This window comes from Sphaerodactylus townsendi, linkage group LG15, assembly GCF_021028975.2.
Source record: "Sphaerodactylus townsendi isolate TG3544 linkage group LG15, MPM_Stown_v2.3, whole genome shotgun sequence".
NCBI lineage: Eukaryota > Metazoa > Chordata > Lepidosauria > Squamata > Sphaerodactylidae > Sphaerodactylus > Sphaerodactylus townsendi.
In genome coordinates this window covers 32,272,092-32,298,753 of record NC_059439.1, presented here as the reverse complement: position 1 = coordinate 32,298,753, position 26,662 = coordinate 32,272,092, and the positions used below count along the sequence as shown (strand labels likewise).

The following is a 26,662-nucleotide window of genomic DNA, read 5'->3' as shown; positions in this document are numbered from 1 at the left end:
ATAGGTCACACACATTCCTCTCCCAACATTCATACCCAGAAAGTGCCCTCGCCTAATTTAAGGCAGAGATTAACCTAATACCCATATCCAGCGTTCCGGAAGATTTAAGAATATAGAACATTCTAAAAGGGGTTGTTCTTGTGATCTGGTTACGGTTGAAACACTTGACCATTCTCAGTTTGTATGCCCTAAATATGATCAGATACGCATGAAACACATGAACTCCATTTTCTTGCAATGTTCTCAGTGGCAAGAGTGTTCCAAGATACCCAACCTCCTGAACAGCTCTGATGTGCTCTTTTGTGAGACTGTTCCAAATTTTATACTGTTTTACTTTGAAATTTTGTCCTGTTTCGTATGCCAATAAAGGTTTGTTGTTGTTAATATCCAGCATTCCCCCTTGGCTCTCGCCTTTGTTGTTGATCCCATTTCCCATCATGCATCTCCCAGGCTGCCATGAAACCAAACTCACCGGTAATACTCACAGGAGACCTCATGCCTCACAAAGCTATACCTGTCCTCCTGGGCTTTCTCGTGCGCATAACTGACCATCTCAGACCGACCCCCAACCAGAACCACCTTGCCTTTGGCAACATCTCCTTGCATCTCCTTGGGCAAACTGAACTTCATTATCCAGTTGTTCTTCACCTCCCCAGCCAGCATGTTTGCCACATCCACGTCAGAGTGCTCTACGGAACTGCTCCCTTGACGGTGACACGAGGGGTGCACGCGCCAGTCCACGGCGGCCAGAGGAAGTCGCTGAAGCTGGCCCTTCATCAGGCGGTTCCGGCACAGAACGCAGGTATCTTGTGGGTCCAGCCATCGGCTGGTGTCCACCAAATAGGCCCCTTTTCTTTCCATTGTGGTGACGTCAATTCCTTCCCCAAGCAAGTTATATCCAGGCACAAAGGCAGTGTGCCGCTCACAAGTGGACTTGGGGAACCGTTGGCAGTGGGTGGAGCCTCTTGGCGGGAGGAGCAACAGAACAGGAAGGCAAGCCACTATGAACAGGGGCCATCTCGACATGATGTATCAGATGGGATCTGTCCCCCTTGGGAAGTTCTTTGCAGCTGAATCACCCTAGGAAGAGAAACACAATCAAGAAGATAAAAGGTGCCACAGGTATATCAAGCTCAGCTTTGTCTGCATAGTGGTTGTAGCTTTCCAGCTCTTGGGTAAAGGGGTTTCTCATCACTTATTAACTGATCCATTGAACTAGAGATTCCACCTGGAGTCTTTGGCTCACAGAGTGGATATTATATTTCATTTTCATTTCATTATTAGATTTATATAACCCCCTCCCCTGAAGGGCTCAGGTCAATAAACAACATAACAACAAACATTAATAGTCATAACATCAAAGAACAAACCATCAACAAACATAGAATCAATACGCATAGCATCATAACATATTATAAACAAAATAAACAGCATAAACAGCAAGAATATCAGTAGTGATAATATCATAAGTTATAAAGCAATACACATAACAGCAACATGATCAACATTATTGTTGTTGTTGTTGTTGTTGTTGTTGTTATTATTATTATTATTATTATTATTAATAATAATAATAATAATAATAATAATAATAATAATAATAATAATAATAATAATAATAATAATAATAATAATAATAATAATGAAGGCCAACAACCAGCTAAATATCTGGCAGCTGTGAAATCTACAATAATAATAATAATAGATGGCGACTTTCTCCTTCTGTAGTGTAACTGCAGAAAACACAATGACCTAAGAACATATCCCCAAATAATCTACAGCCACATTGGTACAAAAAGCCCAGCCTAGTGACTAATCTAAATATCATGTCATATTGTCGAAGGCTTTCATGACTAGAATCAACTGGCTGTTGCGGGTGTTCTGGGTTATGTGTCCACGGTCTGGTAGTTTTTGCTCCTAATGTTTTGCTTGCATCCATGCACAGAGAAGCACATCTTACCATGACACGTCTTAGAAGACGCCAGCCATAGATGCAGGCAACACGTTAGGGATAGACACTACCAGACCATGGCCACATGGCCCAGAAAACCCACAATTGCCAGAGCCGATATTCTAACACTGAGAAACAGCCGAAATTCATTTACAACTCATACATCTGACTCATACACACTTATGCAACCAGCTCTTATTCATAACACACACATATACAGCTTTTGGTTTGGTTCAGCCAGGCTGATCCAGGACTTAACCTAAGCTATCACCCTAGTGCTTGTGTTCAGTGGCAGAGTGGGGATTCGAACCCAAACATCCGGGATCCTAATCCAACACTGTGAGTGGCTCAAGTAGAGAGGCTGGAATTTGAACCCCAGCCTTTATTGCACGTAAAGCATGTGCTCTGCTATGCAAGTTATGTTCCCTCTCTTGCTTAGCGCCCTGCCACATCTGAAAAAGACCTCTAAACTAAATTGAAAAGCCCAGGATATGGTAGAGAGTTTGATCTTCTTTTTGTGGGCATCTGTTGAGTCGCGTCCCAATTGCGGTTGTGTTTTTTCCAGATCAACAATACTCACACACCCAAAGCAGTGACTAATTTATTAAGCTTAATCTCAGTTGAGCCCCAGAAGCTATTTCCACAGCCAGGGATCAACTGTGAAAAATGCATGGTAAGCATGAAGAGGGTTGGGGGTGGGGGAACCCAAAACGCCCAGTCTGCCTTCATGCATCTCGAATTAATGATCAGGATTTCCATAGCCAAGATCAGGGGTCCCCAAACTACGGCCCAGGGGCCAAATGTGGCCCCCTGAAGGCATTTATTCGGCCCGCCAGGCATGGCGGCCGGGATGGCTCCATTCATGTGCAGTGGGGGCTCGAGGGAGAGGAGGAACCGCCCCAACAGCTGTTGATTGCAGTTACATGATGGCACCTCTAAATCTCCATGGAATTTTCTGACCCAGAGTTGGAAAACCTTACACGCGGCAACGCCTGCTCCCTTCGCTCTCGGGTTACACGCATGTTGCTCTCAGGCTTTCTTGTTCCGCCTTTCACCTCCTACCATTTGCATCAGCCAGGTTGGCTAATCGCTCGCTTGCTTCTAGGGAGGAAAGAACCCAGGAAGATACCTGATCCTGGGTTAGTTGGACTGCTTCATTGGGAAAGTTCTTCTGCTTTTTTTTACAGGGGAAGGTTGCATTCCACAGCCTCCCCAACAATATTTGAGCCCACCCTGGTACTTGATGATATACTTCTGGTCACTGTTCTAAAAATAGACCATGACAGAAAGGCTGAAAGGTGAAATCAAACATTTTACAATCATTTGTGCATAGGAATTTGTTCATAGTTTTTTTTAGTCCGGCCCTCCAACAGTCTGAGGGACAGTGAACTGGCCCCCTGTTTAAAAAGTTTGGGGACCCCTGGCCAAGAGTGTCAGGAAGAATCAAATCGGGCACCATTTGTTTTCCAAAAAGGGGGAGGGGCTGAGATGTCTGGATTCCAGGCTTTGGGGATCAGTGAAATGCATCCATCTTTCGGGGAGAGTTGCTGCAGTGTTCCCAAATGCGATTGGAGCAAGGGTAAACATGAACATAAGGCAGTTATCGATTGGGCAGCTCAGGATCTTTGTTTGCACAGAATGTTTAACAGGGATGTGAACAGAGACATAAATAGCTGTTTTAAAGGCTCCTTGTAGCCATCTTGAGCCCTGGTACAAGCTAATATAAAACTCCATCCAGAGGGTTACCTGTTTCCCCACTACCTCGCCCCAAGAAGTGTAGGGCCTGTCCCATAATGTTAGGAAATATTGTACAGAGGCCAGGAAACATGAGCTGACCTCCTGGAGGCATGCCATAGGGAAGAATGAGCCAGTGGTTAGAGCTGTGGCAGAATCTCCACCACTGCTGTTCTCCTTTCTGGCACCATGATGTGGTTTCTGTCAGCATGCTTGGCAAAAGAGGCAGAACATGTGACGATCTCGCTCTGTACAGGTGTAACAGCAGGTGCTTCCAAAAGGCAGTAAAATAGCTTATTACAGGGATTCAGGACCCAGCAGGTGGGGTCGTGGGGATCGCTGATACACCTGGGGGATCAAGCACAGGGACTGAAAATCACTGCAGAAGGCAACCTAATCTTGCATGGTCTGAGCGTCAGCCTTCCCATGTGCAGTTCTTGCAAATTTAAAGCAGCATCAAGTCGCGGCCCCAGGTCCCCAGCGAAGGGCTTTCAAGGCGAGGGAGAAGCACAAATGACTGCAGGGTTTTCCTTGGTGGTCTCTCATCCAAGATCCTGCTTAGCACCCTAGATCTGGCAAGATTAGGCTAAACCACACCCTGATAAAAAAAATCCTCCAGGCCAAGGTGAGTCACCACTGTGCCATTTTCATTGCCCAATTCCTAACATGGCTTTACTTTCGTTTCTTTATCCTTCTGCGTCTCTTACCCTCTGCAGCTGCTGACCCACTTTCTCATTCCCTCGACAAAGCCTTGACATTTTTACTCTCCCCTTTCCCGACAACAGCCGGGTACTTTTTCGCAGGACTGCTCGCAAAGACCATCACGCTGTTATCACAGCTGCCTCCCTCCGCCTGGATCAGGTTCAGCTCCCTTACGCATGGCTTTCGTTGTCTAGAAAGTGGGAAAGCCAAGGGAAGGAAGGCAAAGCTTTCCTCATAGACTTATTTGAAGAATGGGGGGAATAAGAGAGCTGCATGGCACTCTGAGGCTTCCTAGCCTTATCCAGAGTACGCCTGCCCCTGCCAAAAGCATCTGGCTGGCATGTAAACGTTGTATCCTCCTCCTCTTCCAACAAAGCCTTTTGGAAACAGTAATTACGGTCCCAATTCCGACAGTCTTTGTGTTTCGGGAAGCATTTTCATTACCTTGAGCTGTAAAGGATTCCCCCCAAGTTGGCACGTCCCAGAAACGGTTCTTCTTCCCATGGGAGGCTGAAAATTTGTGCCACAAGAGAGAGGTGCCATACGTGCCAAGAGAGGGAGGTTCCCTTGAGAAAGGAAAGGTGGGTGTGTCTTGTACATCAAGAGATTTTTTTTTCTTTGAAGTCTTATGTTTTTCTGCAGGCCTCAGATGCATGAGGGAGGGTCACATGCCAGAGGCCAGACAGTCAGAGGCTCATTCTGCTCATGCAGAATAATGCACTTTCAAACTGCTTTCAGTGCTCTTTGATATTCAAAGGATCCTCTTTCTTGGGAACACATTGTGCGTAAGGGGCCAAAACAGATAAGATTTCTTTTTCCCCATGCCAGTGGCTTTAAAGGATAACATGGTTGTTAAGAGGCTAAACTGTGACTCAGGAGTTCTCTTGTTCAAATGTTACCTGCGCCGTGAATCCGTCTGGTGACCTTCATCATACCACCCTTTCCCAGGCCAGCTTCATCTGCAATTCAGTTTGGGGGACTGATAATAATGTCCTCCCTTTCAGGGTTGTTGTAAGACCGTGGTTCTCAACCTGGGGGTCAGACGACCCTTTCATAGGGGTCGCCTAAGACCATCGGAAAATGGTCTTTTTATATTTCATATATACCAATTTTATGGTTGGGGGTCATCACAACATGAGGAACTGTATTAAAGGGTCGCGGCATTAGGAAGGTTGAGAACCACTGTTGTCAGATAACCCCCATCATTCTAAAGTGAAATATTCTGAACCCTCGAACATGCGAAGTCAGCGGGGTATCTGGGATTTGGACTGCACAAGCTAATCTGGTTCCCCAGATAAGCGTCCACAGCACAAGTGGCAGAGCGGGGAATCAAACCCTGTTCTCCAGATTAGAGTGCACCTGCTCTTAACCACTACAACACGCTGGCTCCAGAGATGAATCCAAAGGCCACATCCAGCATTCCCCGTTGGCTCTTGCCTTAATTGTTGATCCCACCTTCTCCGCTGCAGTTTTGATGTATCACAGGTCAGCATAAGAAATTAAATGGGCATTTTGAGGGCAGTTTTGCAAAAGCCAGCAGACGACACGGAAAATTTTTAGAAACTCAGGAAAAGTTTAGAAACTCAGAAATGCCCCCTGGTACAAAGGGAGGGGCAAAACATTTACACGGTTTTCCAGATTGCAGGGCCCCCCAGCTATGTGGAAAGGACTGTTGTATTTCTGAACGTGGGCTCCCTGCAGTCCCAAAAAGGGCTCTTTTAAAGCACAGCATATTTCCACTAAGTGGCCAGAAAGTCAGAATTGGCCCGTTGCTTCGAGGGAGAAGCAAGTGGGTGTTATGGACCTCATGGGTACTATGTCTGAGATCGATGAACTAGGCCTGTGAATCTGGGAGAGAATTCAGCTCGTCTCAACATAATAACAGATTGAGAAACGGACAAAAACAAAGAAACTGGAAAAGATCTTTCTTGTGGCTTAAGCTTTCAGTGAATCCCCACGGCCACCGAGCTCAACATCGTTTTGTCTCAGTTCCCCCCCCCCCCCCAGAACTGCGACATCCTTGTCACAGTTATGAACAACATTTTTCTGCCGGAACAAGGTCGATACCGCTTCGAAGTGGGGAAGCATCGAAACGACACCTCATCCGTTCAACCAATCACGAGCCGCTTTTGGGGCAGGCGCAGAACGGGAGAGTCGTGGCGGGCAGAAAGCGCATGTAAACTGTAAACTGGAAAAACTGGAAAAAAAGAAAAAGAACGCTCCCGTTTCCCACCGTAACACAAGCGCCAATCACGATTGAGGAGTGAAACAGGCACCAAGATGATCCTGCCCACTTAGCTCGGTTCCAGGGGGCCAACTCAGTTGCTGTGGGGACAGCCTGGAATCGCCCTTTGTCAGAGGGATGGCTGGCTGGCTGGCTGGCTGGCTGGTGAGTGGCTACGGGTTTGGCTAGTGAAACAGTGGTTGTAACGACTGAACTCGAGCCTGGTTCACACTCCGGAATGAGGTGGCAACTCAGCGGCAGTGGATTTGCACCACTGAAGATGGCCGGCAGAGGGTTACATTTCGGAATGCTCCCCTTCGTTTTAGAAACGCCTGCAAGTAGAAAATGAGCACAGCCCGCCCTCCTCCCAACCTTGGCTGTGCTTGTTTCAAAGAGTTATTTATGCACAGACAAATTCAGTGCTGGGTTTCCTCAACTAATGTGTGAAGTGGCAGCATAGCCCATCCTGATGCTTGGGGGCTCTTTTTCCTCATTCTCCCGCACGTGTGAACCGCACACAAGTGTTTGGCCGGGAAGGCGGGTTCTTAGACTGTGATTTGCTACCTCTTTGTCACATAGGAAGGTGAATTGTGCGGTGGACAACAGACAACAGCTGAGTCCAGAGTCTCTGTGCTGGAGAAAATCTGAGGGGGGGGGGAGCTCCGGGGATGGAAAGTGTTCTCCAGTCGCAGTTAATTTATGGCAACCCTGTAGAGTTTTCGAGGCAAGAGATTGACAGAGGTGGTTTCCCATTTGCCTGCTTCCACATAGCAAGTCCTTCATGGCCTCCCATCCAAGTGCTAACCAGAACTGGCCTTGCTTAGCTTCCAGTATCCAATGAGATCAGCCGGAAAAAAATAACGAAGCAATTAAAGGAGTGGCAAGGGAAGAATCTATCTATTTCTAGGAGAATTGTGGCATTAAAAATGTGCATAATGCCAAAACTCTTCTGTCTATTTCGAACTTTGCCGTTAGTGATTAAGAAGAAACAATTTGAAGAATGGGACAAGAAAATTAAATTATGGGCATTTAATCAAAAGAAACCAAGAGTGATGAATAAAATAGTCTATATGTCAAAAAAAATTAATGGGTTGGGGACTTCCAAAACTACAGGAATACTACGAGGCATTTCAAATAAAAAGTTTGATGGGAATTCAAATAGACAAAAGAGACAGATGGATGAATTTTGAAAACGAAATAAATTTGAACATTGGTAGCTTTGGAATATATTCAAGTTGTTCAAAAACAGAAAGACAAAAATTAAAAGGCCCTCGAAAAGTGTTAATGGAAATCTGGGAGAAATGGAAGGGGAAATGGATGCCAGGGATACTGGACACGGCACCACTTGGGAGCATGGTTGGACAGGAAGGAGCCCAAGCAATAAGACAAGGAATATATAAGGTAGCACAACTGTATAATGAAAGAGGAGAATTAATACCGTTTCCAAATCTTATAGAGAAAGGAGGTAAAGAGAACTGGCTATCATTAAGAGGGATTTGGGAAAAGATAAAAGCCTCCAGGATGGAGGAAGATTGTACCCTGTTTCCCCTAATGTAAGACATCCCCAAAAAATAAGACATAGTAGAGGTTTTGCTGAAGTGCAAAATATAAGGCATCCCCCGAAAGTAAGACATAGCAAAGTTTTTGTTTGGAAGCATGCCCGACAAACAGAACACAGAAAAATAAGACATCATAAGAACATAAGAACATAAGAACAAGCCAGCTGGATCAGACCAGAGTCCATCTAGTCCAGCTCTCTGCTACTCGCAGTGGCCCACCAGGTGCCTTTGGGAGTTCACATGTAACGGCATGTGAAAAGCAATGGCCTTTCAAGCGGCTGTTGCCCTGCAAGCACCTGGACTGTTAAGGCATTTGCAATCTCAGATCAAAGAGGATCAAGATTGGTAGCCATAAATTGACTTCTCCTCCATAAATCTGTCCAAGCCCCTTTTAAAGCTATCCAGGTTAGTGGCCATCACCACCTCCTGTGGCAGCATATTCCAAACACCAATCACACGTTGCGTGAAGAAGTGTTTCCTTTTATTAGTTCTAATTCTTCCCCCCAGCATTTCAATGAATGCCCCCTGGTTCTAGTATTGTGAGAAAGAGAGAAAAATTTCTCTCTGTCAACATTTTCTACCCCATGCATAATTTTATAGACTTCAATCATATCCCCTCAGGACGCCTCTCTCTCCCAAACTAAAGAGTCCCAAACGCTGCAGCCTTTCCTCATAAGGAAGGTGCTCCAGTCCCTCAATCATCCTTTGTTAAGGCTCCTTTCTCTGCACCTCTTTTTTTCTATCTCTTTCAATATCCTTTTTGAGATGTGGTGACCAGAACTGAAATCACAGTACTCCAAGTGTGTGGTCGCTATCTCTCACAGCTTTTATATATAGGGCATGACAATCTTTGCAGTTTTATTATCAATTCCTTTCCCTTGATTATCCCCAGCATAGCAGTTTCAAATTTCCTTTTTCTACAGCTGCCAAGCTATACATTGAGTTGACATTCCCATGGAACTATCAATTAAGATCGCCCAAACTCCTCTTTCCCCTCCTGGTCTGTGACTGGATAGCACTGACCCCCTGTGTAGCGTGTATGTGAAGTTTGGATTTTTTGCCCCTATGTGCATCACTCTCCTTGCATTTTGCTACATTGAAATGCATTTTGCCATTTCTTAGCCTCACTCACCTAATTCTATCAAGGTCCGCTTTGGACCTCCTCGCAGAATCCTTTTTGTGGTTCTCACCACCCTACATTAATTTGGTATTCATCTTTGCAAACTTGGCCACCACGCTTACCTACACCCCTACTTCCAGGCTTCATTAATGAATAGGTTAAAGAGCATCTTCGGTCCTCAATATGGATCCTTGGGGACACCTCACTCCCCTGGCTACATCTCTCCATTGTGAGAATTCTCCCATTTACACTCCACTCTCTTGCTTTCCTGTTTCTCAACCAGTTTTTAATCCATAGGGAGGACTTCTCCTTCTTATTCCTTTTCCATTGCTGAGTTTTCTCAATAGTCTCTGGTGAGGAACTTTGTCAAAGCCTCCTTTGGAAATCCAAGGTAGACAATGTCCACTGGTTCCCTTATCCACATGCCTATTTACATCCCTCAGCAAAGAACTCTAGTAAGTTTGTAAGACAGGATTTTTGCTCTCTGCAAAAGCTTTACATGCGCTGGACTCTTTTCTCAGCAGGTTTTGCTTTCTGTACATGTTTTATAATTTTATCTTTAATGACAGATTCTACTAATTTACCAGGAACAGATGTCAAACTGACTGGCCTGTAAATTTCCCGGGTCCCCCCCCTAGATCCTTTTCTTAAAAGATTGGTGTGACATTGGCCATCTTCCAGTCTCTCAGTGGGATGGAGCCCTCCGATTTCAAGGATAAGTTGCATATATTAAAGTGAGAACATCAGTACTTCATGCTTGGAGCTCTTTTAAGAACTCTTCTTGGGTGAATGCAATCTGGGGCCAGGGGATTTAAGTAGCAGACTTAGTTTATCAATGGCTGCCAGAACTTCTTCTTCCTTGTCTACCACTATCTTCAAGCTAGTTCCTCCTGATTCTGTCACTCTTCCTAAGAAGTTTTCTTGGTTCAGGTGCAGGAATTTTCCCTCACCTCCTCTTGGGTGAAGACAGATGCAAAGAATTCATTCAGCTTTTCTGCAATTCCCTGTCATCTTTTTTTTAGCACACCCTTTGTTCCTTTGTCATCTAATCGGGCCTACTGCTTCCCCTTGCTGGCTTCCCTGCTTTGATGTGTAACTTTGAAGAACTGGTTTTGTTGCTGGTTTTGATATGTTCACAAGCCATGCTCCTCATATCCTTTTTTGCCTCCCCTTACAGTGCTAACTTCGCTTCTCTTTTGCCACCATTTGTGTTCTCTCTGGTATTCTTTATCATGGTTAAGTTGGACTTCCATTTTCTAAAAAAAAAAGACATCTTTTTTTTTTCCCTAATACTCTCCTCAACCTCCCTTTGTTAACCATGGTGGCTTTCTTTGACTGGGCGCTGCCTTTCCTTCAACCCGCTGTGGAACATTGCCATTCCAGTTGAGCTTTTAAGACTGTGTTTCTTTTAAATAACCTCCAAGCATCTTTTGGACATTTTTTTTGACTCTCTTGATTTTCCCTTTCAGCTTCCTGCACACTATCCCCTCATCTTTGAGAAATTTCCCTTTCTTGAAGGCTTTTGCATGTAACTACATTAGTAGTTGTCACTTGTTCGCATGCAGAGATAATGGAATCTGACAGGCCATTAGGTCGCTGTTCCCTATCATCGCTCAACAACACTGACTTCCTCAAGCACCAGGTCCTGGGTCCCAACATAGAATTAGATCTAGGATCACACATCTCCTCCCTGGTTGGTTCTGCACAAACCATCTGGCTCTAAGCCACAGTCATTTAGCATATCCAGGGAATGTTCTCTCCTTACTATGACCTGAACATGCATTTTTTTTCCAGTTTATATAGATAGTTAAAATCGCCCATTACCACCTATGCACATATTTTGCTTTCTTTGTTGGCCTCTCTAATTCCTTTTTCCCATCTCAGAATCCCCTTGTGCGCTTTGGTCAGGGGGACTTATAATATATTCCTAATGTTTTAGCAACTATGCTTCTCACCCCTGGTATTGATATTCCCATGCAGTGCTTCTGTAGAGGAATCAGCTCCCCTGCATTGTCTCCAGCTTTTATGTGACACCATGCTCTCTTTGGATGTAGAGGGCCAAATTCCTCACCCCCCAAATACGCCCCTGTCCTATCCTTCCTGTAGAGCCTCCGGTAACCTGGGATAACAGCATCCCCACTTTGGTTCCTCCCTCATTCCACCACATGTCTCTGTGATGCCTCCTTTACACTATATCAATGTCCTCCTTCAAAACTTCTGTACTCCAGCTCCCCCATTTTTAGGGTCAGAATGCTTCTTACTATTAGCATAGAGAGCACTTGTATACTCTGTCTCTGTCCCCTAACCTGGGGATTTATGTGTTTTGCCCTCTAGCCTTTTGTAGACACTGGTACACTTTATCACATTGCTATGTTCCTCACTCTGTATGTGGTTGGATTTAAAAAAACCTCCTTCTCTGTCTGCATCCCCATACGGGACTTCTGTATTCTAACCGAAGTCACCTCAGCTCCTGGGTCGGCTTTCCCCCAGGAATCAGTTTCTAAAAGCTGTTCTGCCACCTTTTTAATGTTGAGGTACGCCAGCAGCCCGGGTTCCTCTTTTGCTGTTAAGATGAAGTCCCGGCCCTTTTGTACAGGCCTCGCCTTATCCCAAAAAAGGTTCCTTCAGTTCCTGACAAAGCTGAAACCCTCTGCTCTTTGGTAACTAACCTTCTCATCCACGCATTGAGCACTCTGTATCTCCTCGCCAGTTGCCTAGCTTCGCCTCTTTGGCGCTGTGGAACGGTGGTAGCATTTCAGGAGAATGCCACCTTCAGGGGTCCTGGATTTTAACCTTTTTTCCTTAAGCAGCCTAAATTTAGCTTCCAGGAACCTCCTCTCGGCTACATTTCCCAATGTCATTGGTACCAATGTGGGACCTACAACTGCTGACTCCACCCCAGCACTGTCTAACAGCCTTATTCTTAGACGTAGCGTGACATCCAAGCGAACCTTTCGCATCTAGGCAGGCAAGTCACCATGCGGTCATCACGCCCGTCACAAACCCAACTCTCTATATTCCTCTTTGATGATCGAATCACCTACTGCCAAGGAGCCCCACCTCCCTCGAGGGGTATCCTCAGTGCGCAGAGGATAGCTGATCACCAGTTAAGGAAGGGATCCCATCTAAGGGAGCATCTTCCCCCACCTCAGACTGGCACCCTCTGTCACCTGCAGGACTTCATTCTCCATGACTTTATCTGGAAGAGATGTCACCTTGGGAGTGGGGACCCAGCTGCTAGGTCCCTGGAAAAGCCTTGTTTGTTGCCCTCTCTGCCTCTCTCCTCTCCAGGTCTGCTCACCTTGGCTTCAAGCGAGAACGGACACGTTCCTTGAGTGCCAGTGGGAGCTCATTGCAGCGCAGGGGCATCACCTAATGACTTCTGGCCTCCAGAAGGGCAGATAAGCAGTCATACATGTGACACTCAGTGCAAAACACTGGCAAGCCCCCATCCCCCTGCTGGCTTCCTGCCTTCATATCTGCTTTTGTTTAGATATTTAGATATTAAACTTTTAGTCAGTGCCCCCTTGGAGCTATCTGTACCTACTATCCCTCAAGAAATGTCCTTATTCATTAATTAATTTATTTATTTTAAAAAAGAAAAGAGAAAGAAATTGCGCGCGTTACGCCAGGGCGCTGCCGGGCCAGCTGGTTCCAGAGACTGAACTAAAGACTGAATGACTCACCTCAGGAGCCCCACCTTTAGCAGCCCAGGACAAAGAGTAACCTCTGTTAACCCCTGTTAAGCCCCACCTCCAGCAGTCTCAGCTCCTAGTAGCCTTAAGGAGAAAAAGAGATAACCCCTGCAAACCCCTGTTAAAAATACACTGTTTTCCTAATACATCCCCTGAAAATAAGACATAGCGCATCTTTGGGAGCAAAAATTAATATAAGACACTGTCTTATATTCGGGGAAACACGGTATAATGAAAAGTTGTATAAAAATATATGAGGAAAGGGAGATCAGCCTAGCCTGGGCCATCCTGCTCAGGGTGGCGAGTCCTTTTCTCTGTCACAGCGTCCCCTTTGCCCATTCGTTGCAAGAAAGCACCCTTATATCTCGGCTGCTGAGGGAGATAATCCATGCAGTGCTGACCACCGAGGTGAGGCCCACAAGCCAAGTGGTCCTGGAAATCCAGGCGCCCGTGGTTCAAGTAACAAACCTCTTGTTATTCCCCAGCTTGCAGGCTCTTATCACAAGCCCCTAACAAGTCATCGTCATACCTGTGGTTTTCATCCCACACTTCTACCCGGAGCTTACTGGTTTCAACAACTACAGTTTCACACATGTTGGAAAATATAATAAAGGCATGTGCAATGTTTGCAGCAGGTTTCGGTTACTGGCATGTCCTGCATACATCTCAGGGAAACTGCAAGTTTTGTGCAGGACCAGAGGTGGGATCCAGCAGGTTCTCATAGGTTCCCGAGAGTATGTTACTAATTATTTGTGTGTGCCGAGAGGGGGTGACTAATTGGCCATTTTGCCACGTGATTTTTGCCTTAGTTATGCCCCCTCCTCCTCCCCAGCAGGTAGCCAGCTGCGAGGAACTTCTGAAGCAGTCTAGCAGGGAGGTGCACCGGCGTATGGCAGTGGCAGCCTTCGCACTCTGCGCGGCATTCGCCGCTTCCCGCCTAAGCGACCGGCACAGCGGCTGTAAGTCCTTTGCCACAGCGCCCCTGCCCAGGAATGCCCCGCCACCCCAGAATGCCAGGTGTGTCACTGACCGCCGTACTCGCCCAGCTCTCCATCACTGGCGCTATGCCACAGTTTGAATCCCACCACCATGGGAACCTGTTACTAAAATTTTTGGATCCCATCACTGTGCAGGACTTTTTCGGTCGGCGGCTTTGAGGTTTTAGAGATCTTGAAGTGGGAATCGTGACAGTTTGCATGCAAAGCCTTTATTGGCATATAAAAAGTACAAAATCACAGCCTAAAATATATGATTATATATAAAATCAATCAGACTCTGACCACTTCTTATTGGTTACATACCCATTTTTCACACCAAAGCATTGATTACATGTAAGAAAAAATTGGCTGCCAATTCACAGAAAGCTTCCTTTGCATTGTTTAAAAGAAAGTAATCATCCGATAACCCCTCACATTTTGACAACACTTGATTCCGATGTTGACGTCTTATGGGGGCCTTTTGGGGGCAATAAAAAAGGGAAGTGAAACTACTTTGAAACCCAATATTGCCTCTGAGGAACGTAGTCACGGCAGGTTGGGCCTCCCAAATTGGCCATGCACGTTAACACATAGTAATAATCTACATGTCCATGAGCCGCGTGACATTTTACCCAGCTTGTACCCCCAGCCACCAAAGATTTATAACAAGTTGCCAAGTGGTCATCTTCCCAGACATCCTTGTCCCAGACCTGCACTTCAATGTAATTGAGACCGGTCAGTTTAACCGGCCCAAAGTCCAGGGTTTCTGACCAATTGGGGTTGTTGTTGTCCGTGATGAATCTCGTCCGCTTTCCCCGTCCTTGGAAGAAGACTTTGACGAAGGCATCGCTGGCGGAGAAGGGGAAGGGGTCGCCCTGCAGGCCAGATGCTTTCCGGATGTGGACCTGTAGGTGGGCAAGGCCCCGCTCCCGGGGGCAGCACGCGCTGTCAGTGAAGGCATCAGGATAGCACAGGCACTTGCAATATTTTCTCAAATTAGCATAGCTCCCGTCGGGGCAATAATTTATGCAGTTCCACCAGAGGGCCCTCTGAGTTATGTAGTCGCTCACGGATCTCTTCAGCATTTCCCTCCGTGGATCTCCACGCTCCAGCAAAGTATGGATGGGTAGGAGGGAATGTGAAACTACGCCAGGATTCATTGTGATGTTCTTCCTCCATTCTGAAAACAGTCGGGCTTTCCCGAATCCTGGAAACAACAGCTTCTCCTGGCTGCTCCCTCCCACTCCCTCTATGTGCCGCTGGTCATCGGCTTCCCAGAACACTGCTCCGGCTTGGTTACTCAAAAGCTCACGGCATCTGCGGCTTAACAAAAGGGACACCCAGCCTAGAGATGTTATCAAGCTGAGGCAGTTCTTGATGTCAGATACTCTTATACCTGCCAAGGTTGCTGCGCAAGTCCGCACAGGCACCAGGCTGCGAACCCTCCCTCCCAGCTGTGCCTGGCTGACGTAGTGTGTGCCGTAGGTGTCGATGAAGTCATGGTACTCTTCAGGGTCGTACTCACTTGGCAGGTTCTGTGCATCGTGGGCGAAGTGAGGGGACAGCAAGGTAGGACTTGGGTGGAGTCTCAGCCTGGTCAGGGTAAAAAGAAGGGCAGAAGATTAGGGACCATCAGAATGTCTGCATTCCTTCAGTTACTTATGCGAGAGGTGAAGGCCAAATCAGAATAAAGACTACAGCAATGCAGCAGTGAATTGGTGTTTGGAATATGCTGCCACAGGAGGTGGGGATGGCCGCTAACCTGGATAGCTTTAAAAGGGGCTTGGACAAATTTATGGAGGAGAAGTCGATCTATGGCTACCAATCTTGATCCTCTTTGATCTGACATTGCAAATGCCTTAACAGACCAGGAGCTTGGGAGCAACAGCCACAGAAGGCCCTTGCTTTCACATCCTGCATGTGAGTTCCCAATGACACCTGGTGGGCCACTGCGAGTAGCAGAGAGATGGACTAGATGGACTCTGGTCTGATCCAGCTGGCTTGTTCTTATGTTCTATGTTCTTATGAATTCCAAGAGCCCATCTGTGCACAAATGATAGGTCACACACATTCCTCTCCCAACATTCATACCCAGAAAGTGCCCTCGCCTAATTTAAGGAAGCAGCAGTGGCGTAGTGGCTAAGAGCTGTGGCTAAGAGCAGGTGCACTCGGATCTGGAGGAACCGGGTTTGATTCCCAGCTCTGCCACTTGAGTTGTGGAGGCTTATCTGGGGAATTCAGATTAGCCAATACACTCCCACACACGCCAGCTGGATGACCTTGGGCTAGTCACAGCTTTCCGGAGCTCTCTCAGCCCCACCCACCTCACAGGGTGTTTGTTGTGAGGGGGGAACGGCAAGGAGATTGTAAGCCCCTTTGAGTCTCCTACAGGAGAGAAAGGGGGGATATAAATCCAAACTCCTCCTCTTCTTCTTAAGTCAGAGATGAACCCAATACCCATGTCCAGCATTCCCCCTTGGCTCTTGCCTTTGTTGTTGATCCCATTTCCCACCATTACCACATATGTCCCTACTCGGCCTCTGCACTCAGCAGAGGCCAATCTGCTAGTGGTCCCCGGCCCCTCAATGATACGGCTGGCCTCCACGCGGACCAGGGCCTTTACGGCCCTGGCCCCGGCCTGGTGGAACACTCTTCCTCCAGCTGTCCGGGCCCTGCGGGACCTTGGTGAATTCCGCAGGGCCTGTAAGACTGAGTTGTTCCACCGGGCCTTTGGCGTAACCAGCCGTTGAATGGTGCCCCCTTCTGTTCTCGCCTCTGTTTATATCTTTTTTTTATTGACGGAGCCAGCAGTCTTCCCGTTTGGGGAGGGTTTTAAAAAATGGGTTTTGCTGAGCGCCTTTGACTTCGAGTTTAAATTTTGTACCCACCGCTGTTTTTAAAAGGGGATTTAGTAATTTATTTGTATTGAAATTTAATTGTTTAGTTTTGATTGTGTTTAGTTGTATTATGATTGAATTTTGTTGTACACCGCCCAGACCCCTTCGGGGATAGGGCGGTATATAAAACTAAACAATAAACAAATAAACAAATAAACAAATAAATAAATAAATAAATGCATCTCCAGGGCTGCCATGAAACGAAACTCACCAGTATAACTCGCAGGAGATTTCGTGCCTCACGAAGCTATACCTGTCCTCCTGGGTTTTCTCGTGCGCATAACTGACCATCTCGGACCGAGACCCAACAAGAACCACCTGGCCTATAGCAACAGACTCAAACTCCTCGGGGAAATCCAGCTCCACTTTCCAGTTATTCTTCACCTCCTCAGCGAGCACGTTTGCCACGTCCCCGTCAAAGTGCTCTATGGAACTGCTCACTTGACGGTCACACAAGGGGTGTACGCCCCAGTCCACGCCGGCCAGAGGAAGTCGCTGGAGCTGGTCGTCCATCAGGGGGTTCCGGCACAGAACGCAGGTATCGTTTGGGTCCAGCCATCGGCTGGTGTCCACCAAATGGGCCCCTTTTCTTTCCAGTGTGGTGATGTCAATTCCTTCCCCGAGCAAGTTATGCCCAGGCACAAAGTCAGTGTGCTGCTCGCAGGTGGACTTGGGGAACTGTTGGCAGTGGGCGGAGCCTCTGGGTGGGAGGAGCCACATAACAGGAAGGCAAGCCACTATGAACAGGGGCCATCTCGGCATGACGTATCAGGTGGGGGTCTGTCCCCCTTGGGAACTTCTTTGCTGCTGAATCACCCTAGGAAGAGAAACAGAGGACATGTTGTTATGAGATGTTGGTGATGCTGGCTGAAGGAGCAGGCTGGCGAGACCAGGCCGAGGTGTGCCTTGCGGGCCCGTGACAGGCTCCTGTCCCAGGCGTTTTTGCGGGGACCCCCCCATGTGATCTAATGGGTGGTGCCCGGGACAATTGACCCCCCCTTCCATGTGACACTTTGCTCTCTGCACATGTTCACTAACAACAGGTGCTGCTAAGAGGCAGTAAAAATAGCTTATCTACAGGGATTTAGGACCCAGCAGGTGGGTGCAGAGGTGGGATCCATCAGGTTCTCACCAGTTCCCGAGAGTGGGTTACTAATTATTTGTGTGTGCCGAGAGGGGGTTACTAATTGGGTCTGCTTTTCCGTTAGAAATTCCATTAGGTCCACAAATCATGAAGTCCTGTTGTTTTCTGTGTGGCTGGTTAGCGAAGGTAGAAAACGGGATAATTCTCCCTGTTGGGCTGCTTTAAAAACATGTTTTAGAAATATGGGAAAGTTCCTTGTTTAAGGAAAGTATCCTTCTTTTGATTTCTAGAAACAAAATTAAGTATTTGAAAATATTAAGTATTTGACAGGCAGTCAATTAGAGGAGAAGTAGTTGTTTCTGTTGGCAGTAGATGATAGGACTTGCTAGAGTGAGTTTAAATTATGGACAAAAAGATACCAGCTGGAAATTACGAACTTTTTTTTACAGTAAGAGTTTTTTACAGTAACAGAGAAATTATTAATGCCCCGCCCCCGGAATGCCCGGCCACGCCCGCGCCGTGCCCTGCCCAGCCCCATTGGCGCTACGCCACTGTTTGAATCCCACCACCATGGGAACCTGTTACTAAAATTTTTGGATCCCACCACTGTGTGGGGGTCATCGATACACCTGGGGGACCAAACGCAGGAACTGAAAATCACTGCAGTAGGCGGCCTAATCTCGCATGGTCTGAGCGCGTCAGCCTTCCCGTCTGCAGCACACACAAATGTAAAGCAGCATCAAGTCGTAACCCCAGGTCCCCAGCGAAGGGCTTTCAAGGCGAGAGAGAAGCACGGATGACTTGCTGTTGCCTTCATCTGCAGAGTCTTCCTTGGTGGTCTCTCATCCAAGTTACTGACCCTGCTTAGCATCCCAGATCTGGCAAGATCCTCCTGACCACAGTGAGTCACCACTATTCCATTTCCTCTGGCCAATTCCCAACATGGCTTTACTTTCGTTTCTTTATCCTACTGCATCTCTTCCCCGTTTTACTTTTCGCAGCTGCTGACCCACTTTCTCGTTCACTAGAAAAACCTTGACATTTTTACTCTACCTGCAGCTGGGTAATTTTTCACAGGACTGCTTGCAAAGTCCATTGCACTATTATCACAGCTGCCTCCCTACATCTGGGTTGGGTTCAGTTCCCTTACATATGACTGTCATTATCTAGACAGTGGACAAGCGAAGGGGTGGAAGGCAAAGTTTTCCCTGTATATTTCTTTGTAGACTGGGTGGGGATAAGAGAGCTGTGTTCCACACTGAGGTTTCCTAGCATTATCCAGAGTGTTCCTGCCCATGACAAACACGTCTGGCTGTCAAATAAACTGGAGCGTTCTATCCTCCTCCTCAAACCAAGCTTTTGGAAATGGACCGTTGACAGCCTCAATTCAGCCAGTCTTTGTGTTTCGGGAAGTATTTTCATCAATGTTTCATTATTATTTCATTTTTTAATTGTAGTACTGTTTTATGATGTTATTGCCTCCCTGAGCCCTTTGAGGATAGGTGGGGTAAAAGTAAGTAAGTAAGTAAGTAAGTAAGTAAGTAAGTAAATAAATATAAAAAAATTACCTTGAGCTATAAGGGATTCCGGAAAAGTTGACCTGTCCCAGAAATGGTTCTTCTTTCTGTAGGAGGCTGAAAATTTGTGCCCCAAGTGAGAAAAACAATGCACGCCCCGAGAGGGAGGTCCCTCAAGAAATGAAGGATGGGTGTGTTTATCACAACAACAATTTTTTTCCCCTTAAAACGCTATGTTTTCCAGCAAGTCTTGGATGCGTGAGGGAGGGTCACATGCCAGAGACCAGACTGTCAGAGAGTTCCCATCCAAGCAGTTTTTAGTCATGGATTCAAAGGATCCCCTTGCTTGAAAAACAGATCGTGCATCAGGGGCCAAGAGACAAGATTCATTTTTTCAGTGGCTTTGAAGGGTAGCATGGTTGTTAAGAGGCTAAACTGTGAATCAGGAGTTCTCTTGTTCGAATGTTACCTCTGCCGTGAATCCCTCAGGTGGCCTCCATCACACCACCCACCCTTTCCCAGCTTCATCCGCAATCCAGTTTGGGGAATTGATAATATTGACCTCCCCTTCAGGGTTGTTGTAAGATAGCCCCCACCATTCCAAAGTGAGGTATTCTGAACCCTCCAAAACGCGAAGTCAGTGGGGTATCTGGGATGTCCGGGATGCTGAACACAAGCCACAGGGGAGTGCTTCAAGGCTCTCTTCCTCTTGCCTTGAAGAGAGAGCTTCTCAGACACACGTGAGCTGGCCTTCGTTGAGCCCCAAAGAAGAGCAAGTTAAAAAGCAGAATCGTTGGGCATACACGAGGCCTAGTTGAAACCCGTGACCAAATAATGCCATTTAATACAGTGTTAACTGTGGGTTCTGTGGGGCAGAACTTGGAATGAGTTTGCAACAACAAATTTTAAAAACAAAATGGTTTACTTTCTTAACATAAAACATTAAACATCAACATTTAACGTCACACTTCAAGGTCCTGTACAGGTTTCATTTCAAGTCCTTCTAGTTACAGTCTTCTGATATTGCCAAGTCCAATTCTTCCTGCAAGTGGGTTGGCTCCTGAAGACTCCAAGGGCTTGGTGAACAGGATTCAACATGGTGAAGGTTTCCAGGAGAACTCTCACCCATTACAACCACAAAAAGAAACCCTGAAACAATAAACTCCAACATTTACAACATAGCAAAAATAAATAACTACCTTCCCACTAGTTCCCAGCAACATTGCAGTTACCTTAACAAGATGTTAAGGGCTTATATAAATCAAGGTCCGAGTCTGGTAGCCTTGTCTCCTCCAAACTACATGAGCTCTGCAGCCTTCTGCTGCTTTGAGTCTCCACCCCTTTCTGGGTCAACCTATTCTGAGCATGGGGGTTACATTAGCATCCAACACAGATGCGGGCACACAATAGAAGAGGAGGAGTTTGGATTTATACCCCACTTTTCTCAACTGTAATGAGTGGCAAAGTAGCTTGCAAACTCCTTCCCTTTTTCTCCCCACAAGAGACCCCTTGTGAGGAAGGTGGGGCTGAGAAAGCTGTGAGAGAACTATGACTAACCCAAGGTCACCCATGGGTAGGTAGGAGTGGGGAAACAAACCTGGTTCAACAGATTAGAGTCTATCACTCATGTGGAGGAGTGCGGGTCCCCAGAGTAGAGTCCACCACTTTTAAGCACTACTTCCCACTTTAAGAATTAGGACAGAATCACAGGCCCCTTCCGCACACGCAAAATAATGCGTTTTCAAACCACTTTCACAACTGTTTGCAAGTGGATTTTGCCATTCCGCACAGCTTCAAAGAGCACTGAAAGCAGTTTGAAAGTGCATTATTCTGCATGTGCGGAATGAGCCACAGAGCTGGGAGAGACCCCAAGGGCCATCAAGTCCAACCTCCTGCAGTGCAGGAAAGTTGTGAGAAAGGGTGATGGAACCACCACAAAAGGGCTACCGTGAAAGTAGAATGAATCCTAAAATGGCAGCCAAAGAGGCAACCACAAAGCGTTGGCTCTTCTGGACAGCCGCAGATGTTCCTTCTTCCACACCACAACTGTCCCCATTGTGATTTCAGTGTATCGCAGCAGGTCAGCATAAGAAATTAAATGGGAGTTTTGGGGGGCAGTTTTGCAGAAGTCGCAGGCGACGTGCAAAGGTCACAGGGAAAGTTTAGAAACTCAGGAAAAGTTTAGAAACTCAGAAGTGCTCCCTGGTACAAAGGGAGGGGCAAAAAATTTACACAGTTTTCCAGATCGCAGGGGCCCCTAGCTCCAGCTATGCGGAAAGGACAATTGTATTTCCGAACATGGGCTCCCTGCAATCCCAAAAAGGGCTCTTTTAAAGCACAGCATATTTCCAGTAAGAGGCCAGAAGCCAGAATTGGCCCGTTGCTTCGAGGGAGAAGCAAGTGGGTGTTACGGAACTCATGGGTACTAGGTTTGAGATGGATGAACTAGGCATGTGAATCTGGGTGAGAATTCAGCTTCTCTCCACATAACAGATTGAGAAGCAGACAAAAGAAGCTGTAAAAGACCTTTATTGTGGCTTGGAAGAACTCTATACTTCCCGAAGCCTAAAGAAAGCCCAAAATATTCTGAGAGACCCGTCTCATCCAGCACACTCTCTTTTTGAACTGTTACCATCCGGCAGACGATACAGGTCTATCAAAACTAGGACAAAGAGGCTTAGAGACAGCTTCTACTCTAGAGCTGTGGCTATGCTGAACTCCGTGGCTTCGTGTTGATGTGTTTGGGGCTGTGTAGGGATGGGTGGAGGAAGGGGAAAGTGAGGATGGGGTATGAGTCTGGAATTGTGTGCATCGAGGAATGCTGCTGTAAATTTCGTTGTGCGTGCACAATGACAATAAAATGCTTATGCTTACGTTTTGTCAGAGGGACGGCTGGTTGGTGAGTGGCTACGGGTTTGGCTAGTTGAAAGCAGCTAGCCAGTGGGTTGGGGACCTGGTTGTACTTTAGCAACAGACAACAGTTGAGTCCAGAGTCTCTGTGCTGGAGAAAACCTGCAGGGGTGGAAACTGTTCTGTTCCCTATTCACAGTTAATTTTTGGCGACCCTGTAGAGTTTGCGAGGCAAGAGATTAACTGAGGTGTTTTTCCATGGCCTGCTTCCTCGTAGCAAGTCTGGACTTCCTTCGTGGCCTCCCCTCCAAGTGCTAACCAGGGCTGGTCTTGCTTAGCTTCCAGTATCTAATGACATCTGACTAGTCTCAGACATCCTGCTCAGGGCGGCGGGTCCTTTTTTCTGTCACAGCATCCCCTTCGCCCATACGTTGCAAGAAAGCACCTTTATGTCTTGACTAGTGAGGGGTATAATCCATGCAGTGTTGACCACCTAGGTAAGGTTATCCGCCTAACCCTAACAAGTGGTGGGATTCAAACAATTTAACAACTGGTTGTTTACAAGCACCATTTTAACAACTGGTTCTGCCGAAGAGGTGCAAACCAGCTGAATTCCACCACTGGATATAATCCATGCAGTGCTGACCACCTAGGTGAGGACCACAATCCAAGAGGTTCTAGAAATCCAGGCACCTGTGGTTCAAGTAACAGACCTCTTGATGTTCCCCAGATTTCAGGCTCTTATCACAAGCCCCTTACAAGTCATCATCATACCTGTGGCTTCATCCCACACTTCTACCCGGAGGTTGCTGCTTTCCATGACTGCAGTTTCACACGTTTGAAAATATAATACAGGCACATGCAATGTCTACAGTAGGTTTCAGTTGCCAGCGTGTCCTGCATACACCTCTGGGAAATTGCTAGTTTTGTGCAAGACTTCTGTGTTAGGTGGCTCTAGGTTTCGGAGATTTTGGATTGGGAATCATGACAGTGTAAAACTGCTTGCATGCAAAGCCTTTATTGGCATATAAAAAGTACAACATCACAGCCTAAAATATATGATTGTATATAAAATCAATCACTCTCACCACTTCTTAATGGTTACATGCCCATATTTCACTCCGAAGCATTGATTACATGTAAGAGAAATTTGGCTACTGAAAGCTTCATTTGCATTGTTTAAAAGGAAGTAAAATTTTTGATCATCCAGTCACCCCTCACATTTTGACAACACTTGATTCCAATGTTTACGTCTCATGGAGGACTTTTGGGGGCAAGAAAAAAGGGAAGTAAAACTACTTTTAAAACGTAGTACGGAGGAGGATGTTATTCCTTTGGCATTTGCATACAGGAAGGACTCCAGTGGGAACGGCGCTGGCTACAGTGGCCGGGTCTCCCCAAAGCCCTTGAACAAGTGAAGTCACATGAAGGCTCTGTCCAATTCGCCCTCAGCCAGGGACTGCATTCTATCTACCTAACTCTCCAGCAGCTTTCTCCTGACGTAGCATCACTATGTATAAGAAACTTTTTTAGTCTTGCTTTTGGGGGCCTGAGCTATTGGATAGCATTGGGTGGCAGTAGCTTAGTGCTAATGGGGATATGGGGTAACCCGGCAGTCGTTCCCCCCCACCCATGGTGGGGTGTGAGTTGTGCACTGTAGCCGCAGGCCAGCTCCCCCCTCCCATAGGTACCAATGTGCCCCCCCTACCTTTGGAAGCCGCATGAGCCAGCCTGCAGGGTGGCCAGTGGGATGGGGCGTGATGGTGGGCGCCAAGGCGGCGGGCCGGCCCAAGCTGCCTGCCATTGAGCCCCACCCTCCCTGCAGCCTGGCTCCTGCAACTTCCAAAGGTAAGTGGGAGAGGCAGGGGCGCCTGGAGCAGATGTTGCCCCAGATGCCATATCCCCCTGGTACGCCTCTGCTGGGTGGTTAGACCTTCTGAGGAACGTAGTCATGGCAACTGGGGCCTCCCAAAGCAGGGCCACACTCCAGCACATAGTAGTACTCTATACGTCCCTGAGACAGATGACATGTTTTCCATTTCTTACCCCCAGCCACCAAATACTCATAACAAGTTTTCAATAGGTCATCGTAATGGATATCCTGATCCCAGATCTCGAGTTTCAATATATTGCCACCTTGGGTCAGTTTTACCATCTCAAAGTCCAGAGTTTTTGACCAATAGGGATTGTTGTTGTCCTGGATGGGGCTTGTCCGCATTACCCATCCTTGGAAGAAGACTTTGACATAGGCATCAGCAGCAGTGAAGGGGTCGCCCCACAGGGAATATCCCTTCACGATGTGGACCTGTAGGTGGGCAACGCCCCACTCCCGGGCGCAGCATGTGGTGTCAGTGAAGGAATCAGGACGGCATAGGCATCTGCAAGAGTCTTCTGAACTAGGGTATCTCCCGTCAGGGCACCGATTCACGCAGTTCCTGCTAAGGGCCCTCTGATCTATGTATTTCCTCACGGCTCTCTTCAGTATTGCCCTCCGTGGGTTTCCACGATCCACCAAAGTATGGATTGGTTGGAGGGAATATGAAACGACACCAGGATACATTGTGACATTATTCATCCAATCTAAAAACAGCTGGACTTCTGCAAACAGCAGCTCTGGCTGGCTGCTCCCTCCCACTATCTCCGTGCGCCGCTGGCCATAGGCTTCCCTGAACACCCTTTTAGCTTGGTTCCCCTGAAGTTCTGGGCATTTGTCGCTTAACGAATGGGATATCCAGCCTTGAGATGCTTCCAAGGTGAGGCAGTTCTTGATGTCAGACGCTGTTATACCTGCCAAGGTCGCTGCGCAAGTTCGCACAGGCAGCAAGTTGCGTACCCTCGCGCCCAGCTGTGCCTGGCTGATGTAGTGTGTGCCGTAGATGTCAATGAAATGCTGGTACTCATCAGGGTCGTACTTACTTGACAGGTTCTGTACATCGCGGGAGAAGTGAGGGGACAGCAAGGAAGGTCTTGGGAGGAGTCTCAGCCTGCTCAGGGTAAAAAGAAGGGCAGAAGATTAGGGACTGGCAGAATGCCTGCATTCCTTCAGTTCCTTATGTGAGAGGTGAAGGCCGAATCAGAATCAAGACTACAGCAATGCAGCAGTGAATTCCAAGAGTCCATCTGTGCACAAATGATGGGTCACACAGATTCCTCTTCCAACATTCATACCCAGAAAGTGCCCTCACCTAATTTAAGGCAGAGATGAACCCAATACCCATATCCAGCATCCCTGTTTGGCTCTTACCTTTGCTGTTGATCCCATTTCCCATCATACATCTCTAGGGCTGCCACAAAACCAAACTCACCAGTAATACTCGCAGGAGACTTCATGCCTCACAAAGGTATACCTGTCCTGCTGGGATTTCTCGCGTGCATAAATGGCCATCCGAGACTGAGACCCAGCAAGAACCACCTGGCCTTTGGACTCCATCTCCTTGGGCAAATTCAACATCACATTCCAGCTGTTCTTCACCTCCTCAGCCAGAACTTTTGCCACATGGACATCAGAGTGCGCTACGAAACTGCTCACTTGACGGTCACATGAGGGGCGTACGCGCCAGTCCATGGTGGCCAGAGGAAGTCGCTGTAGCTGGCCCTTCATTAGGTGGTTCCGACACAGAATGCAGGTATCGTTTGGGCCCAGCCATTGGCTGGTGTCCACCAAATAGGCCCCTTTTCTTTGCAGTGTGGTGATGTCAATTCCTTCCCCAAGCAGATTATACCCAGGCACAAAGGCAGTGTGCTGCTCACAAGTGGACTTGGGGAACCGTTGGCAGTGGGTGGAGCCTCTTGGTGGGAGGAGCAACATAACAGGAAGGCAAGCCACGATGAACAGGGGCCATCTCGGCATGATGTATCAGGTGGGGTCTGTCCCCCTTGGGAAGTTCTTTGCAGCTGAATCACCCTAGGAAGAGAATCACCCTAGGAAGAGAAACACAATCAAGAAGACAAAAGGTGTCTTATATCGGACCATGTATATGAAGCTCAGTTTTGTCTGCTCTGTGGTGTAAAGGGGTTGGGTAAAGGGGTTTCTCATCACTTATTAACTGATCCATTGAACTAGAGATTCAACCTTTGACACACTGAGTACATGTTATATTGTCAAAGGCTTTCACGGTTGGAATCAACTAGCTGTTGTTGGTTTTGTGGGTTATGTGCCCAAGGCCTGGGTAGTTTTTGCTCCTAATGTTATGCCTGGATCTGTGCACAGAGAAGCACATCTTACCATGACACATCTTTGAAGGTGCCAGCCATTGATGCAGGCAAAACATCAGGAATAGACACTACCAGACTATGGCCACATAGCCCAGAAAACCCACAGTTGCCAGAGCAGATATTCTAATACTGAGAAA

The 26,662-nt window shown here is 47.2% G+C and overlaps 2 protein-coding genes across 2 annotated transcripts in view; both read right to left on the bottom strand.

Moving 5' to 3' along the window:
* Positions 1-14,181: 14,181 nt before the first annotated feature.
* LOC125444542 (perforin-1-like) overlaps positions 14,182-26,662 on the bottom strand; it is a 23,821-nt gene continuing 11,340 nt past the window's right edge. Inside the window, exons 1-3 of the mRNA XM_048517019.1 lie at positions 19,512-19,588; positions 17,071-17,676; positions 14,182-15,555 (exon numbers count right to left, since the gene is read on the bottom strand). Coding sequence (XP_048372976.1) covers positions 14,472-15,555; positions 17,071-17,621 — 1,635 coding nt within the window. The 5' untranslated portion in view covers positions 17,622-17,676; positions 19,512-19,588 and the 3' untranslated portion in view covers positions 14,182-14,471. Of the gene's footprint in view, positions 15,556-17,070; positions 17,677-19,511 lie in introns of the transcript that reaches the window.
* LOC125444545 (perforin-1-like) overlaps positions 24,175-26,662 on the bottom strand; it is a 5,108-nt gene continuing 2,620 nt past the window's right edge. The window contains exons 2-3 of the mRNA XM_048517022.1: positions 25,616-26,214; positions 24,175-25,294 (exon numbers count right to left, since the gene is read on the bottom strand). Coding sequence (XP_048372979.1) covers positions 24,238-25,294; positions 25,616-26,160 — 1,602 coding nt within the window. The 5' untranslated portion in view covers positions 26,161-26,214 and the 3' untranslated portion in view covers positions 24,175-24,237. The remainder of the gene's footprint in view (positions 25,295-25,615; positions 26,215-26,662) is intronic.